The sequence below is a fragment of the Heloderma suspectum genome, chromosome 5 (assembly GCF_057233095.1).
Source record: "Heloderma suspectum isolate Gila_16-S chromosome 5, 16-S_ref, whole genome shotgun sequence".
Lineage (NCBI taxonomy): Eukaryota > Metazoa > Chordata > Lepidosauria > Squamata > Helodermatidae > Heloderma > Heloderma suspectum.
The window spans coordinates 1,600,634-1,615,639 of record NC_139462.1 but is presented as its reverse complement, the minus strand read 5'-3'; the positions used below and the strand labels follow the sequence as shown (position 1 = coordinate 1,615,639).

Genomic DNA, 15,006 nt, shown 5'->3' with positions numbered 1-15,006 from the left:
AAGTTCTCAACCTTATTGAGAAGTTGAAAGTAAATAAATCACCAGGCCCAGATGGTATCCATCCTAGAGTTCTCAAGGAACTAAAATATGAAATTGCTGATCTTCTAAACAAAATATGCAACATGTTCCCGAGATCAGCCTTATACCAGAGGACTGGAAGATGGCCAATGTAACACCAATTTTTAAAAAGGGGTCCAAGGGGGATCCGGGAAATTATAGGCTGGTTAGCTTAATGTCTGTTCTGGATAAATTGGTTGAAGGCATTATTATAAAATTAGTAAGCATATAGAAGGACAAGCCCTGCTGAAAAAGAATCAACACAGCTTTCGCAAAGGTATGTCCTGTCTCACTAACCTTTTAGAGTTCTTTGAAAGTGTCAATAAACATGTAGACAGAGGTGATCTGGTAGACGTTGTTTACTTGGAATTCCAAAAGGCTTTTGACCAAGTCCCTCACCAAAGACTCCTGAGCAAACTTAGCAGTCATGGAATAAGAGGAAAGGTCCTCTTATTGATCAGTAACTGGTTAAACAACAGAAAGCAGAGAGTAGGAATAAAAGGTAAATTCTCACAATGGAGGGAAGTAAATAGTGGGTCCCACAGGGATCTGTATTGGGACCAATGCTTTTCAACTTGTTCATAAATGATCTGGAATTCAGAGTGAGCAGCGAAGTGGCCAAGTCTGTGGATGACACCAAGTTATTTAGGGTGGTTCAAACAAAAAGGGGATGTGAAGAGCTCCAAAAGGATCTCTCCAAACTGGGAGAATGGGCATCAAAATGGCAAATGTGGTTCAATGTAAGCAAGTGTAAAGTAATGCGTGTTGGGGCAAAAAATCCCAACTTTAAGTATGGCCTGATGGGATCTGAGCTAGTGGTGACCATCCAGGAAAAATATCTGGGGGTTGTGGTGGACAGCTCAATGAAGATGTCAACCCAGAGTGCGGCTGCTGTAAAAAAGGCAAACTCCATATTAAGCAGAATTAGAAAAGAAATTGAGAATAAAACTGCCAATATCATACTGCCCCTATACAAATCTATGGTCATAGAATCACAGAATCATAGAATAGTAGTGTTGCAAGGGGCCTTTAAGTCCATTGAGTCCAACCCCTGCTCAATGGAGGAATCCAAGTCAATGGTGCCACCACACTTGGAATACTGTGTACAGTTCTAGTCACCATACCTAAAAAAGGATATGAGCTGGAGAAAGTGCAGAAAAAGACAACTAAAATGATCAAGGGGCTGGAGAAGAATACAACAGCTGGGATTGTTTAGCGTAGAAAAAGGAGGGTAAGGAGAAGGAGAGACATGACAGAGATCTACAAAAGTATGGATTGTGTGGAGAATGTGGATAGGGAGATATCTGTCTCCCTCTCTCAAAATACTAGAACCTGGGGTCATCCCATGAAGCTGACTGGTGGGAGATACAGGACAGATAAAGGGGAGTACTTCTTCGCACAGCGCATACTTAAACTATGGAATTTGCTACCACAGGACATAGTGATGGCCACCAATTTGGGTGGCTTTAAAAGGGTTGGACAAATTTCTGGAGGAAAATGCTATCAGTGGCTACTAGTCTTGATGGCTCTGTGCTACCTCCCGTACCAGAGGAAGTGAGCCTATGTACACCAGTCACTGGGGAACATGGGTGGGAGGGTCTGATCCTGCAGGGCTCTTCTTATGTTCTTACTCTACTCAACCTAGAGAAATTAAGGGAAAATTAGAGCATCGTAATAATTTTGTCAGCCCACAGATGTAAACCAGGCTGGTGAAAATGCTGTCATCAAGGCCAAGGATGGTAAATTAAGGCCGAGAAAGTTGAGTGCAGCCCCCAGATCACAGTAATGTATCAGCGGTACACCTCCCACTCCGGTGACCCTGCTCTCGGGGCCACGAGCCCAATGCCTAGTCGACCAGGGCTTCCCAGCCGCCTCCGGAGCTGCACGAGAAGGCGGGACGCCCCACTCCTCCCCGCCCGGTCAAAACCCGCGCGCCGGCGAGCCAGCGCGGGGGCCGGAGAGACGCTGGCGGGCCGGCCCCCTCCCCTGGCGTCTTCACACGGCTTCCGAGAGCGCTTTGAGCTCGGCCAGCAGCTCCTCGGCGAGACGAATGCAAGCCAGCGGAGGGTCTCGGCCCGGGGAAGGGGCGAGGGCGGGGGCGCCCCGCGAACGGCCTCTCCGCCCACGCGCCCCGCTCCGGCCGCCCCCACCTGCCCGCCCTGCGCGCGGCCCCGAGGACGCCACCTGCGCGGGCGGGGCGAGCGGGTGCGCCGGCCGTGACGTCAGCGCCCCACCTGGGTGCGGGGCGGAGCCCGTGGCAGGCGGCGGACCACGACGTCGGAGCCGCCGCGAGAGCCGGAGCCCGCCCGCCGCCGGGATGGCGGCGCGCCTCCCTCGCCTGCGCCTCCTCCTCCTCCCGCTGCTGGTCCTCTCGGCGCCGCCGGTGGCTCCGAAGACGGCGCCCGCGGCGCTGCCCCGCATCACGCGCCTTTTCCCCGGTAAGGGCTGCGCCGCCGCGGCTGGGCGCCTGCTCGGGGCCGCGCGCCCTCCCTGCCCGCTGCAGGCTGGCGCGCCCTCGCTGCCTCCCTTCCGCCTTTCCGTCCCCTGCGGCCTTAGGCAGCGGCATCTCCCTGGCAGCCGCCCCCGCCTGGCTGCCGGGCATGGCGATGCCCGCACCGGGGCCGGGCCGGGCCGGGCCGCCGCCTTGGCCAGGTCGTTCTCCTGGACCCGAAGCCGCTTTCCGCAGGCGGGGGGGAGCCAGCCTCGCTACGGGGGCGACTTGTCCCTCTCGCTCCTACAGGCAGAGCGGGGGGCGCTCAGTGGCGCGACTTGCGGGGCAGAGCGGAGGGCGGCGTCTGCGGGGCCGGGCTCTGCTCCCCCGAAACGGGGCTGGGCGGGCTGGCGAGGAGGCGGCTGGCCAGCGGGGGAGGGGCAAGCGGCAGGCGCACGGGGGCCTTCCGGGCGGCCGGGGCCCAGGCAGGGCCAGCGGGGCTGGGCCGCTTGCAGCTGCGGATCCTCGGCACGGGCGCGTTATCCATCGCCGCTGGGTGGGCACCCCCCCTCCCTCCCCCCGTGCAGCCACAGACAGTTTAGCGAGCCGCCGTTCCTAGGCTTGCCCGGGCTGTGCTGTGCTGTGCTGCTGGGTACTTGGCAGGGTTCGAGCCTACTGGGCTTGTGGCCCCCGGATGATGGGGCCTCTGCTCTGGCACAAGGCATCTGGAGCTGCCCAAAGAATTCTGGCCTCGTGGCCTGCTCTGGAGCAGTGTTCTGGGGCCTTTTTGCCAGCCAGCCAGTTAAGTCCTGAGTCTTAAGTTCTGTGGCTCAGGGGGTGGTCAGCCCTGCTGCTCTCCATGGGTACTCTTATTATCATCATCATCAGGTAAAAAGATGGCAAAGGAGGAGATGGGGGAGTGAGAAGGCTGGCACCCTCCACGTGTCCTGCATGGACTTATTAAAGCAGCTGGTGAAGCGTCTCAGCCCTAGTGACAAAGCACCAAGGGAAACAGCTAATCAGACCAGTGAGTTAAGCACCTGTCTGAGTTTAGCAATGGGGCGAGGAGGCTAGGGTAGTCAGCCCTCCCCACTTCTGGTCTTGCAGATCCCGCCTTCCCAAGTGAACAAGCCTAATAAACAAAAAACAGTTATGAAGGTAGAAAAACAGTAGGGATGCGGGAGCGACCCAGCATATTGCATCGCTCCTCTGCTTGCATTTCATTTGCAAAGGTTTGTGTTCCCATTTGTTCTCCTTATTTGGGTAAGGCTTCTCTGAAGGAAGACTTCTTTTGTCGAACAATGGGGTCTCCAATGTGGTGCCCGTGGGCACCTCTCTTGGAGCCCACCAGGCTCCCTGCCTCTTTTGATCTTCATTTTATATTTGCATTTATTTTAATTTAAACTGTGAAGCTGATATGGTGCAAAGTGAAGTGCCAGCCTCCAGAGCCACCTTTATTTTACCAAATGCCTTTTGGCTCCACATAGATTCTTGGCCAAATTGCTTGTCTCTGAGCCTCATCAGTTTCCTTTCTGTGAAATGGATGTTATAGCAGAAAACTGTGGGTTCAGAAGATTGGTTTTGTGTCTTGGAGCTCAGGCACCACCTCTGCCTTGTATTCAGTTGGGGAAGCTACTTTTCTTTTCACCTTCCGGGGAATGGGTGTTTTGTGACTGGCCACGCTCCCGTGGTGGCAAACTTCCAAATGTGTCCCCTTCCAAATGTCCCACAAAAAAGATCGGGGATCCTGGTCTAACAGCTTCCTTGACATTGCTCGTTCAGTCATGCTGGCATCCTCTTGGACTTGGTGATACCTTCCTGATCTGCATTGTACGTTCCAGCTGAGCTGCTGCTGTTGTGGTTTTGAATACCTCCCAAATGTTCTGAGAGAAATCTGACCCTCTTGACTTTCCCTGTCAACTTCCTTTTTACCAGTCCCATCATTTTTGGGAAGTTTCCCCCTTTGAAGTCAAACGTGGCTGCATTCCTTGGCAATTGTCTACCAATATATCTCTGTCAAATTGAATAACCAGTAACACTTAGGTCTTGTACCAGCCCCCTAGGCTCCACTTAGGGTTAAGTCTATGGTCGCCTTCTCTCTAGTCTGTTCCATGACAAACTGTTCTAGGGTATCTGAAAATTTTAGCTCATTGTAACTGGAAGTAGCATTTCCAGTCTCTGTGAGGATAATTGAAGTCACACATGACTACAACACTTTCTCCTTTGGAAGCCTCCTTGATTTCATTCTCCATCTCAAGATCACCCCAAGCATTTTGGGTAGGGGGACAATAGCATGTTGCTAGCACTAGTTTTTCCCCTCACCGGAAGATGAGCCCCTCAGGTCGGAAGGTGTCCAATATACTACTGGGGAAGAGGAGAGGGAATTTCCAAGTAGCGCCAGAAAGAGTGAAGCGGCTGGGCCAAAGCCGAAAGGACACTCAGCTGTGGATGTGTGTGGTGGTGAAAAGAAAATCCGATGCTATAAAGAACAATATTGTTTAGGAACCTGGAATGTAAGGTCAATGAATCAAGGTAAGCTGGAGGTGGTCAAACGTGAGATGGCAAGATTGAACATCGACATCTTGGGAATCGGCGAACTAAAATGGACAGGCATGGGTGAATTTAATTCAGGTGACCATTATATCTACTACTGTGGGCAAGAATCCCTTAGAAGAAATGGAGTAGCACTCATAGTCAACAAAAGGGTGGGAAAAGCAGTACTGGGGTACAATCTCAAAAATTATAGAATGATCTCTGTATGAATCCAAGGCAAACCATTCAACATCATGGTAATTCAAATCTATGCCCCAACCACTGAGGCTGAAGAAGCTGAGGTTGATCAGTTCTGTGAAGACCTACAACACTTTCTAGAACTAACACCAAAAAAAGATGTCCTTTTCATCATAGGGGATTGGAATGCTAAGGTAGGAAGTCAAGAAATCACCGGGATAACAGGCAAGCATGGCCTTGGTGTTCAAAATTTAGCCTTGAGAAAAGAAGACTGAGGGGAGATATGATAGCACTCTTCAAGTACTTGAAAGGTTGTCACAGAGAAGAAGGCCAGGATCTCTTCTTGATCATCCCAGAGTGCAGGACACGGAATAATGGGCTCAAGTTACAGGAAGCCAGATTCTGGCTGAACATCAGGAAAAACCTCCTGACGGTTAGAGCAATACGACAGTGGAACCAATTCCCTAGGGAAGTAGTGGGCTCTCCCACACTGGAGGCGTTCAAGACGAGGCTGGACAGCCATCTGTCAGGGATGCTCTGACTTGGATTTCTGTATTGAGCAGGGGGTTGGACTCGATGGCCTTGTAGGCCCCTTCCAACCCTACTATTCTATGATTCTATGAAAATGAAGCAGGACAAAAGCTAATAGAGTTTTGCCAAGAGAACACGCTGATCATAGCAAACACTCTTCCAACAGCACAAGAGGCGACTCTACACATGGACATCAGCAGATGGTCAATATCGAAATCAGATTGATTACGTACTTTGCAGCCAAAGATGGAGAAGCTCTATACAGTCAGTCAAAACAAGACCTGGAGCTGACTGTGGCTCAGATCATGAGCTGCTTCTTGTTGCAAAATTTCAGCTTAAATTGAAGAATGTTGGGAAAACCACTAAACCATTCAGGTATGACCTAAATCATATCCCTTATGAATATACAGTGGAGGTGAGGAATAGATTTAAGGGATTAGACCTGATAGACAGAGTGCCTGAGGAACTATGGACGGAGGTCCGTAACATTGTTCAGGAGGCAGCAAATCAATCCATCCCAAAGAAAAAGAAGTGCAAGAAAGCCAATGGCTGTCTGATGAGGCTTTACAAGTAGCTGAAGAAAGAAGGGAAGCGAAAAGCAAGGGAGAAAGGGGAAGATATATCCAACTGAATGCAGAGTTCCAGAGAATAGCAAGGAGAGACAAGAAGGCCTTCTTAAATGAACAATGCAAAGAAATCGAGGAAAACAACAGAATGGGAAAGACTAGAGATCTCTTCAAGAAAATCGGAGATCTCAAGGGAACGTTTTGTGCAAAGACAGACATGATAAAGGACAAAGAAGGCAGGGACCTAACAGAAGCAGATGAGATTAAGAAGAGGTGGCAAGAATACACAGAAGAACTATACAGGAAAGATCTGAATGTCCCTGATAGCCATGATAGTGCGGTCACTGAACTTGAGCCGGACATCCTAGAGAGTGAAGTCAAGTGGGCCTTAGGAAGCATTACTAGCAACAAAGCTAGCGGAGATGATAGTATTCCAGCTGAGCTATTTAAAATCCTAAAAGATGATGCTGTTAAAGTGCTGCACTCAATATGCCAACAAATTTGGAACACTCAATAGTGGCTGCAAGACTGGAAAAGGTCAGTTTACATTCCAATTCCAAAGAAGGGCAACGCCAAAGAGTGTCCGGACTACCATACAACTGCGCTCATTTCACATGCCAGCAAGGTTATGCTCAAAATCCTTCAAGCTAGGCTTCAGCAGCACGTGAACAGAGAACTACTGGAAGTACAAGCTGGGTTTCGAAGAGGCAGAGGAACTAGAGATCAAATTGCCAACATTCGCTGCATCATGGAGAAAGCAAGAGAATGCCAGAAAAATGTCTATTTCTGCTTCATTGACTATGCTAAAGCCTTTGATTGTGTGGATCACAACAAACTCTGGCAAATTCTTAAAGAGATGGGAGTACCAGAGAAACCTGTACGAGGGCCAAGAAGTAAGAACCGGACATGGAATAACCGAGTGGTTCAAAATTGGGAAAGGAGTACGACAAGGCTGCATATTGTCACCCTGCTTATTTAACTTATATGCAGAGTACATCATGAGAAATGCCAGGTTGGATGAATCAGAGGTTGGAATTAAGATTGCTGGGAGAATTATCAACAGCCTCCGATATGCAGACGATACCACCCTAATGGCAGAAAGCGAAGAGGATCTAAAGAGCCTCTTGTTGAGGGTGAAAGAGGAGAGTGCAAAAGCTGGTTTGAAACTCAACATTAAAAAAACGAAGATCATGGCATGTGGCCCCATCACTTCCTGGCATATAGAAGGGGAAGAAATGGAAGCAGTGACAGATTTTATTTTCTTGGGCTCCAAGATCACCGCAGACAGTGACTGTAGCCATGAAATTAAAAGACACTTGCTCCTTGGGAGGAAAGCTATGGCAAACTTAGACAGCGTAGTAAGAAGCAGAGACATCACCTTGCCGACAAAGGTCCGCATAATCAAAACTATGGTTTTCCCAGTAGTAATGTATGGCTGTGAGAGCTGGACTATAAGGAAGGCTGAGCGCCGAAGAATTGATGCTTTCGAACTGTGGTGCTGGAGAAGACTCTTACGAGTCCCCTGGACTGCAAGGAGGTCAAATCAGTCAATCCTACAGGAAATCAACCCTGAGTGCTCATTGGAAGGACAGATGCTGAAGCTCCAATATTTTGGCCACCTAATGTGAAGAGAAAACTCCCTGGAAAAGACCCTGATGCTGGGAAAGATTGAAGGCAGAAGGGGAAGGGGACGACAGAGGATGAGATGGCTAGATAGCATCACCGATGCAATGAATACGAACTTGAACACACTCCGGGAGAGGGCGGAGGACAGGAAGGCCTGGCGTGCTCCGGTCCATGGGATCATGAAGAGTCGGACACGACTTAAAGACTGAACAACAACAACAACAAGCACTAGTTTACTTTGGAGGCATGATATTGTCACCCACAGTGATTTTGTGAAGGAGTCTGCTTCATTTGAGGCTTCTAGTTTGTTTGACAGTATGCCCTTTTTGACATACAGAGCAACACCTCTCCCTCCCCACCAGCCTGATGCCCCCAGTATGCCCTTCCCTTCCCTGTCTTTCCTGTAGAGTTTGGATCTGGAGATAACCGTATCTCATTGGTTTCTTCCATTCCATCAGATTTCAATTATGCCCATGATATCTGTGATCACCTTTAAAACCAGACTCTCCCATCTTGGCTCGGAGGTGTCTAGCAATAGCATAGACACACCTATACCTGGTGCCCTTCTCTAGATGTCTCTGGCATATGCCCTTTGGCCTCCCTCACTGGCCACCATGACCCGCCGCGCATTCATTTCTTAGTTCCACTTTGTCCCTATTTAGACCATAAGAAATATTTTCACCATCATCCCTTAGGGAGGCTAAAGCTGTCAATGGCTACTAGTCATGATGGCTATAGGCTACCTCCCAGATCAGAAGCAGGGTGTCTCTCAATACCAGTGGGCAGGAAACAAGAGTGAGAGGGGACTCTTGCCCTCATGCCCTAACAGAGGAAGCTGCCTTATCCTGAGCCAGACACCCCTTTCCCTTGATCCATCGAGCCCAGTATTGTCGTCACTGACTGGCAGCTGTGGCTCTCCTGGGTTCTAGGCAAACCTCTTTCCCAGGTCTGCCTGGAGATGCTGCCAGGGATTGAACCTGGAGCCTCCTGCATGCAAAGCAGGGGCTGCTTGTGGGCTTCCCATGAGCATCTGGTTGGTCACTGTGGGAGGCAGGATGCTGGATGAGATCGGTCTTTGGGCTGATCCGGTTTTAGGGTGCTTCTTAAGTTCAAACAAAATGAATAGCACACATCAGAAAAAGCACAACAGCCAGAAAAGATGCCAACATGGCTAATAGAATTAAAAAGGCTATGCAAGACAATCTGATTTTATTTAAAATTTGGAAGGCTTAGCCAAATAATTTTTTTTACAACTTTGATAAGTTAAATGTAAGGTACGTCAAGAAGGTCTGACAACTGCAAGGGGCTACAAAACGAAGAAAAATTCTCAAGAGTACAGCAGAAGTAGGCAACACCATTGCAGAACGAAGCAAAGGAGAAGCATTGAAGGAAACTGCTTGGAGCTCATGAAATGGTTTCATCAGCCTTCCTCTCTGGTTTCTAGAGATGCCTCTATGTCTGATGGAAGGGCCAAATGAAACAAATTTTAGAATAAATGGACACATCGCAAGTAGTAAATAACAGCTGGAAGTAGCCTTGCCGGAGAGTTGACTTGGGAGGTGGGGTGCTGTGTACAGTCAGATGTCCTGGGCCAGCTCTAGTGTGCTGCAGCCATGGAAAGGGCCTGTTCTGTGTTTCACAGGGGTCTTTGATGGCTTCCTGCACTGTCCGCATTGTGCCTGTTTCTCCCCGCCTCCACCCGGCATTTCCTGAATGCTGGTGCTCTCTTGAGAGGTAGGTGGGCAGGCTGGCAGCCGCATAAGTCTCAGCTGTTTGGAAGAGGGGCACAGTGTGGCACTTCCTCTTCAAGATCTTGATGTGTCTGTTTGGGACGACTCTGAAGCTTGGCCTAATACTTGTTAAAGCTGCTCCTCCTGAATCTGCAGCCGTGTGTCGCTGGCTGCAATGTGCTGTGGCTGTGAGGGCTTTCATCAGAATGGCGTGCAGTGTGCAGCTTCAATGGCGAGTGCTTTAGCCAGTATTGACCAGGCTGGCTTGTGAGGACCAGGAAAGGCGGTGGGTGCTGTGTGCATAGTGGCAGGTGTGCCTTGAGTATGTAACAGAACAGTTCCTGCGCTGCCAAACCACCACTGAGAAATGACTCGGAACAAATAATTTTTGGTTCCTTTCTGTGGTTTTGATACAGCTTAATGACACATCTATATTGAAAGCTCAGGATTATTAAGCCCTTAACTCATAAATGGATGACTTATTGAAGGCCCATTTTTGTGTATTCCTTTAACTCTCTGTGATGCTTCTTATGGAACCATAAGGCAAGTAAGGCAGGACATCATAGAGGTGTATCGCAGTTATGCATAGTGTGGAGAAAGTGGTAAGAAGACATTTCTCTCCCTCTCTCTGGATGCTAGAATCCAAAGAGGTCATCCCATGAAGCTGAATGATGGAAGATTCAGGACAGATAAAAGGAAGTCCTTCATACAAGGCAGAGTTAAACTATAAAATTTGCTGCCACGAGATGTAATTATGGCCACCAATTTGCATGGCTTTAGAATGGAAGTAGATAAATTCATAGAGGGAGATCAGGCTATCAATGGCTACCCCGCCCCTGGGGGAAATACATCAGGTGGTGGCATGAAACAGGGCCTTCTCCATGGTGGCTCCCTGACTTTGGAGTGGCCTCCTCCCAAGAGGTATGCCTGGTGTCAGCCTTACCATCATTTTGGTGCCAGGGTGAGGCTTGTGCGTTCATCCTGGTGTTGATGGCTGGTCAGCTCTGCTTGAATTGATTGAATAATTCATTTGTTTATCAGAGTTTGATGTTCTGTTCCCATTTATATCCTGCCCGTGTGTGTGTGTGTGTGTGTGTGTGTGTGTGTGTGTTTAGTACAGTGGTGAGGAAAAAGTTTGTGAACCCCTTTGGATTGTCACATATTTCCAATCTAAAAAGTTATTAAATCCTAATCTAACCCCATAAACCTAGATAAAGAACAATAGATAACCTGAGTAAACAAATGGCACAGAAGCATGATGCTTTTTCAACATTTATTTATCCACAACTGATTCCACATTCACTAGCCATGTGTGAAAAGTATGTGACCCTTTTGATTCAGCCCGTGGGGGGGACCCCCTTGAGCAGCAATGACTTCAATTAAACGTTTCCTGTAACTGTTGGTCAGTCTCCCACATCGGTTTTGAGGAATTTGGGCCCATTCCTCCTAACAGAACTGCTTCACCTCAGTGGCATTTGAGGGCTTCCTTGCATGAACAGCTCGCTTCAGGTCCTGCCACATTTCGATGGGGTTTAGGTCCGAACTTTCACTAGGCCATTCTAAAGCACCAAATTTCTTCTTCAGCAGCCCCATTCTTTTGTAGACCTGCTTGTATGTTTAGGATCGTTGTCTTGTTGCATGACCCACTTTCAGTTCAGTGGCAGCTCACGGACGGATGGCCTGACATTCCCCTCTAGCATCTTCTGATACACTGCAGAATTCATGGTTGTGTCAATGATGGCAAGCTGTCCAGGTCCTGAGGCAGCAAAGCAGCCCCAAACCGCCACATTCCCACCACCCTGCTTGACGGTTGGGATGAGGGTCTTCTGTTCAAACTCGGTGTTTGTTTTTCGCCTAGCATGGTTTCTCATCGAGGCCAGAAGGCTCTACAACATTGTTCCAGAAATCTTGGGGATCATCTGTGTGATCTTTAGCGAACTTCAGATAGGCAGCAGTGTTCATTTTAGAGAGCAGTGGTTTCCTCCTGGCTATCCTCCCATGAGCACCATTCTTTAGTCTTTTTCTGATCATTGAATCAACACATTAGCCAAGGTGAGAATGGCCTGCAGATCCTTGGATGTTGCTCTGGGGTACTTTTTCACTTCCTGGATGATGCGCTGGTTTGTTCTTGGAGAGATTTTGGTAGGATGACCACTCCTGGGTAGAGTGGCTGCAGTCTTGAACCTTCTCCATTTGTAGACTCTCTGTCTGACAGAGGTGCCCCAAATCGTTAGAAATGGTTTTGTGACCCTTTCTAGACTGATGGGCAGCAATAGCTGCTTTTCTGAGGTCCTCTTTTGATTGTGGCATGATGGGTGTCCACACACCCGTATGGTGAAGACCAAACTCACAAAGTTTCTGATCCTTTTGTAGGGTGGGGCCTCCCAACTCACCCCTGAAGATCTACCTAATTACTTAAACACCTGATTCTAATCATTCCCTTATTTGAGCTGATGCAACCATGGGTTCCCTTACTTTTGCACATACCCTGACTCTTAAGTACTCATTGTTTTCTTAATCTATACATCATTTTATTTCACAAGACACTGAATTGGTTAATATAAACATTGGATATTTAGAAAGGGACTGTTTTTGATTCACGAAGGCTATCATGGTTCAACTGTGGAATTTCCATAATTATCATTAGGGTTTACAATTTTTTTCTTGCCACTGTAAGAACAGCATTAAAAATCCAATACATTAATAAGGATATAGAGAGAGGGAGGATGTTTTAATGCCGTTGTTACTTGCCCTGGGATTTTTTTTTAATGAAGGGTGGCATATAAATGGAAATAAAACAATTGACCATGATGGCTGTACATTATCTCCAGTATCGGCGGCAGGATGTTTCTGAATACCAGTTACTGGGGGGCTGGAGCCAGAGGTGCTTTAATTGCCCTCCTCTCTTGCTTGTGGGCTTCCCTTTGGGGCATCTGGTTAGCCACTGTGGCAAGAGAATGCTGGACCAGGTAGGCTTCAGGGCTTCTTATCAAGCATTTTAAGCTGCTGCATTGGCCTGTAGATCATAGAATCATAGAATAGTAGGGTTGGAAGGGGTCTACAAGGCCATCGAGTCCAACCCCCTGCTCAGTGCAGGAATCCAAGTCAGAGCATCCCTGACAGGTGGCTGTCCAGCCTCGTCTTGAACGCCTCCAATGTGGGAGATGCCCATTTGGCCCCTGGCCTTGGCTACTTGCATGGCCATTCCCAACCACTGACCCACACTAGGTCACCTTCTTTGAGATGCCCCCTTCTGCCCATCTGGATGTTGGATACACAGAGAATTCAGACTGACTGGCCCTAAAAGATTGCTAGTACTGTGGACTCATGGTGCTGGAAGGGACCAAGAAGCTGTCGACAACCCCAAATGAAGTGAGCAATCAGTGTGTTAGCCCTGCCCCGCTGTCCTTCTGGAACCCACAGCACTGAATCAAAACTGCACTCTGTCTAAAACTCTAGGTCTACTAAATAGAGGTTTGGGGCTTGAAGGGAGAGACACCAAGTATCCATCACGAGAGGCCTCTGATGGCAGGATGGCTCTTTGTTCCACCTTGCTGCAAAGCTGGAGCTCTTATGCTTCAGGAGCCTGGCAGTGAGCTCTGAGGGAGCCAGCAAGTCTGCACAGGTGGGGCGGTATCGGTGCTGTCTTGACAGGTGGATGCCCCCAGCGGGGTCTACTGCTGCATGGTCCTGGTAGTACTTGGGCAGTTGCTTCTCTCCCAGGATGGGAGCCTGAGCAGTGGTGTGTGTGTGTGGGGGGTGCCTGCTGCCCCATGGGCATGGTGCCACAGTTCCAAGGAAAGATTCCTGAGCTTGCTCCTGCAGGACCTGCTCCCCACCCTGCCCCGCCCCGCCCCACCCCGGTGCCCTTCTGCAGGTGGGCCTTCAGCCGCCCCCGCCACCTCTCCCCTTAGCTTCCCTTGCAGGAGCCAGGCCAGTGAGCCTCCCCACCCCCGCCGCCAGCTGGGAGCTGCTCTTAAACTGTTCTGGAACTGGCCGAGAGCACCTTGCAGGCCCTTGTTTGCTCAAGGGGAGTGCCGCCGCCCGCAAGGCTGGGCAGGTGTGCTTCTGCGGGTGTGCCCTTGTCCCTGGAGGGCCCCGTGTGAGCCATGACTGCACAGGGCACGGCCTTGAGGTGTTTGCTGCCTGCTGCTCTTCTGCTTCCACATGATTTCCCCGGCTGATGCCTGAGGAGCCCCCCCCCCCCCCGACCTCAGCAGCGTTTCCGTTTGGCAGGGCCTGCAGCACCCCTTCCAGCTGAGGGGCCCTGGCAGGGCCAAAACCTGCCATTGGCTCGGCTTCCTTGTGGGGAAGAGGTTGGCAGTGACAGGCTGGGATGTAAAAATCAGGATGCAGAAAGGCAGGAGCAGAGGCAATGTTGTGGCTGCCTCCAGCTAATACCAGCCTGGTGTGTATTAGTGAGACCTGGGGTGGGGTGGGGGGCTGGGGCGGGCAGGGGCCGATCTCGAGAAGTTCCTGCTCCCTCACCGGCTCCCTGCCTGTTGAGTGCCAGCCCGGAGTGTTTGTATCTTGTGTTGGGCACTTGGGCAGACCAGGGATTCTGCTGGTGTGCTGCCCACCAGTCTCTCTGTCTGCTTTGATGGAAGTGGTCTAGGATTTGGTGCTCAGGGTTTTGGGGGATCTCAGGTTGCATGCTAAGGCTGCCGAGTTCATGGCTTCCATGACAACCATGGGATTGTCCCAGTGTCATCAGCCCAACACATGTAGCAGGATGTTCTCCTGACTTGGTTTTCTGGACTGGGCAGGAGGGTGGTGATCTGAGAGTGGGGAAGCTGCCTTGCTCTGAGTCTGGGCCTTGGTCCATCCAGCCCAGGCACTGACCAGCAGCCATGGCTCTCCAGGGTTTCAAGCAGGGTTTTTTCCAGCCCTATGTGCAGATGCTGCCAGGGATCGAACCTGGGACCTTCCGCATGCAAAGCAGGGGCTCTGCCGCTGAGCTACGGCCCCTTCCAAATTCTCTTGGACTTCTCAGCAGCTTTCAGTACCATCGACCGTAGCATCCTTCTGGATACACGGTGTGGATTGGGTGCTGGAGGTACTGTGTTGTGGTGGCACCACTCCTGTTCAGATGGCTACTTCCAGAAGGTGCTGCTGGGAGATCATTGTTCTTCTCCTTTGCAGTTATGCCGTGGGGCTCTACAGGGCTCTGTCTTGTCACCCATGCTGTTCAACATGTACATGGAACTGTCGGAAGAGTTTATCCGAAGAGGAGGGATGAGGTGTCAGCAACTTGTGGATGACACCCAGCTCTACTTCTCCTTTTCATCTGGTCCAAGTGAGGCAGTGAGTGCTCTGAATCAGCACCTGCCTGCGA

At 50.0% G+C, this 15,006-nt stretch overlaps 1 protein-coding gene across 1 annotated transcript in view; it reads left to right on the top strand.

Annotated features, from left to right (window-relative positions):
• Nucleotides 1-2,311: 2,311 nt before the first annotated feature.
• SEMA4F (ssemaphorin 4F) overlaps nucleotides 2,312-15,006 on the top strand; it is a 41,262-nt gene continuing 28,567 nt past the window's right edge. The window contains exon 1 of the mRNA XM_084855125.1: nucleotides 2,312-2,495. Coding sequence (XP_084711251.1) covers nucleotides 2,375-2,495 — 121 coding nt within the window. The 5' untranslated portion in view covers nucleotides 2,312-2,374. The remainder of the gene's footprint in view (nucleotides 2,496-15,006) is intronic.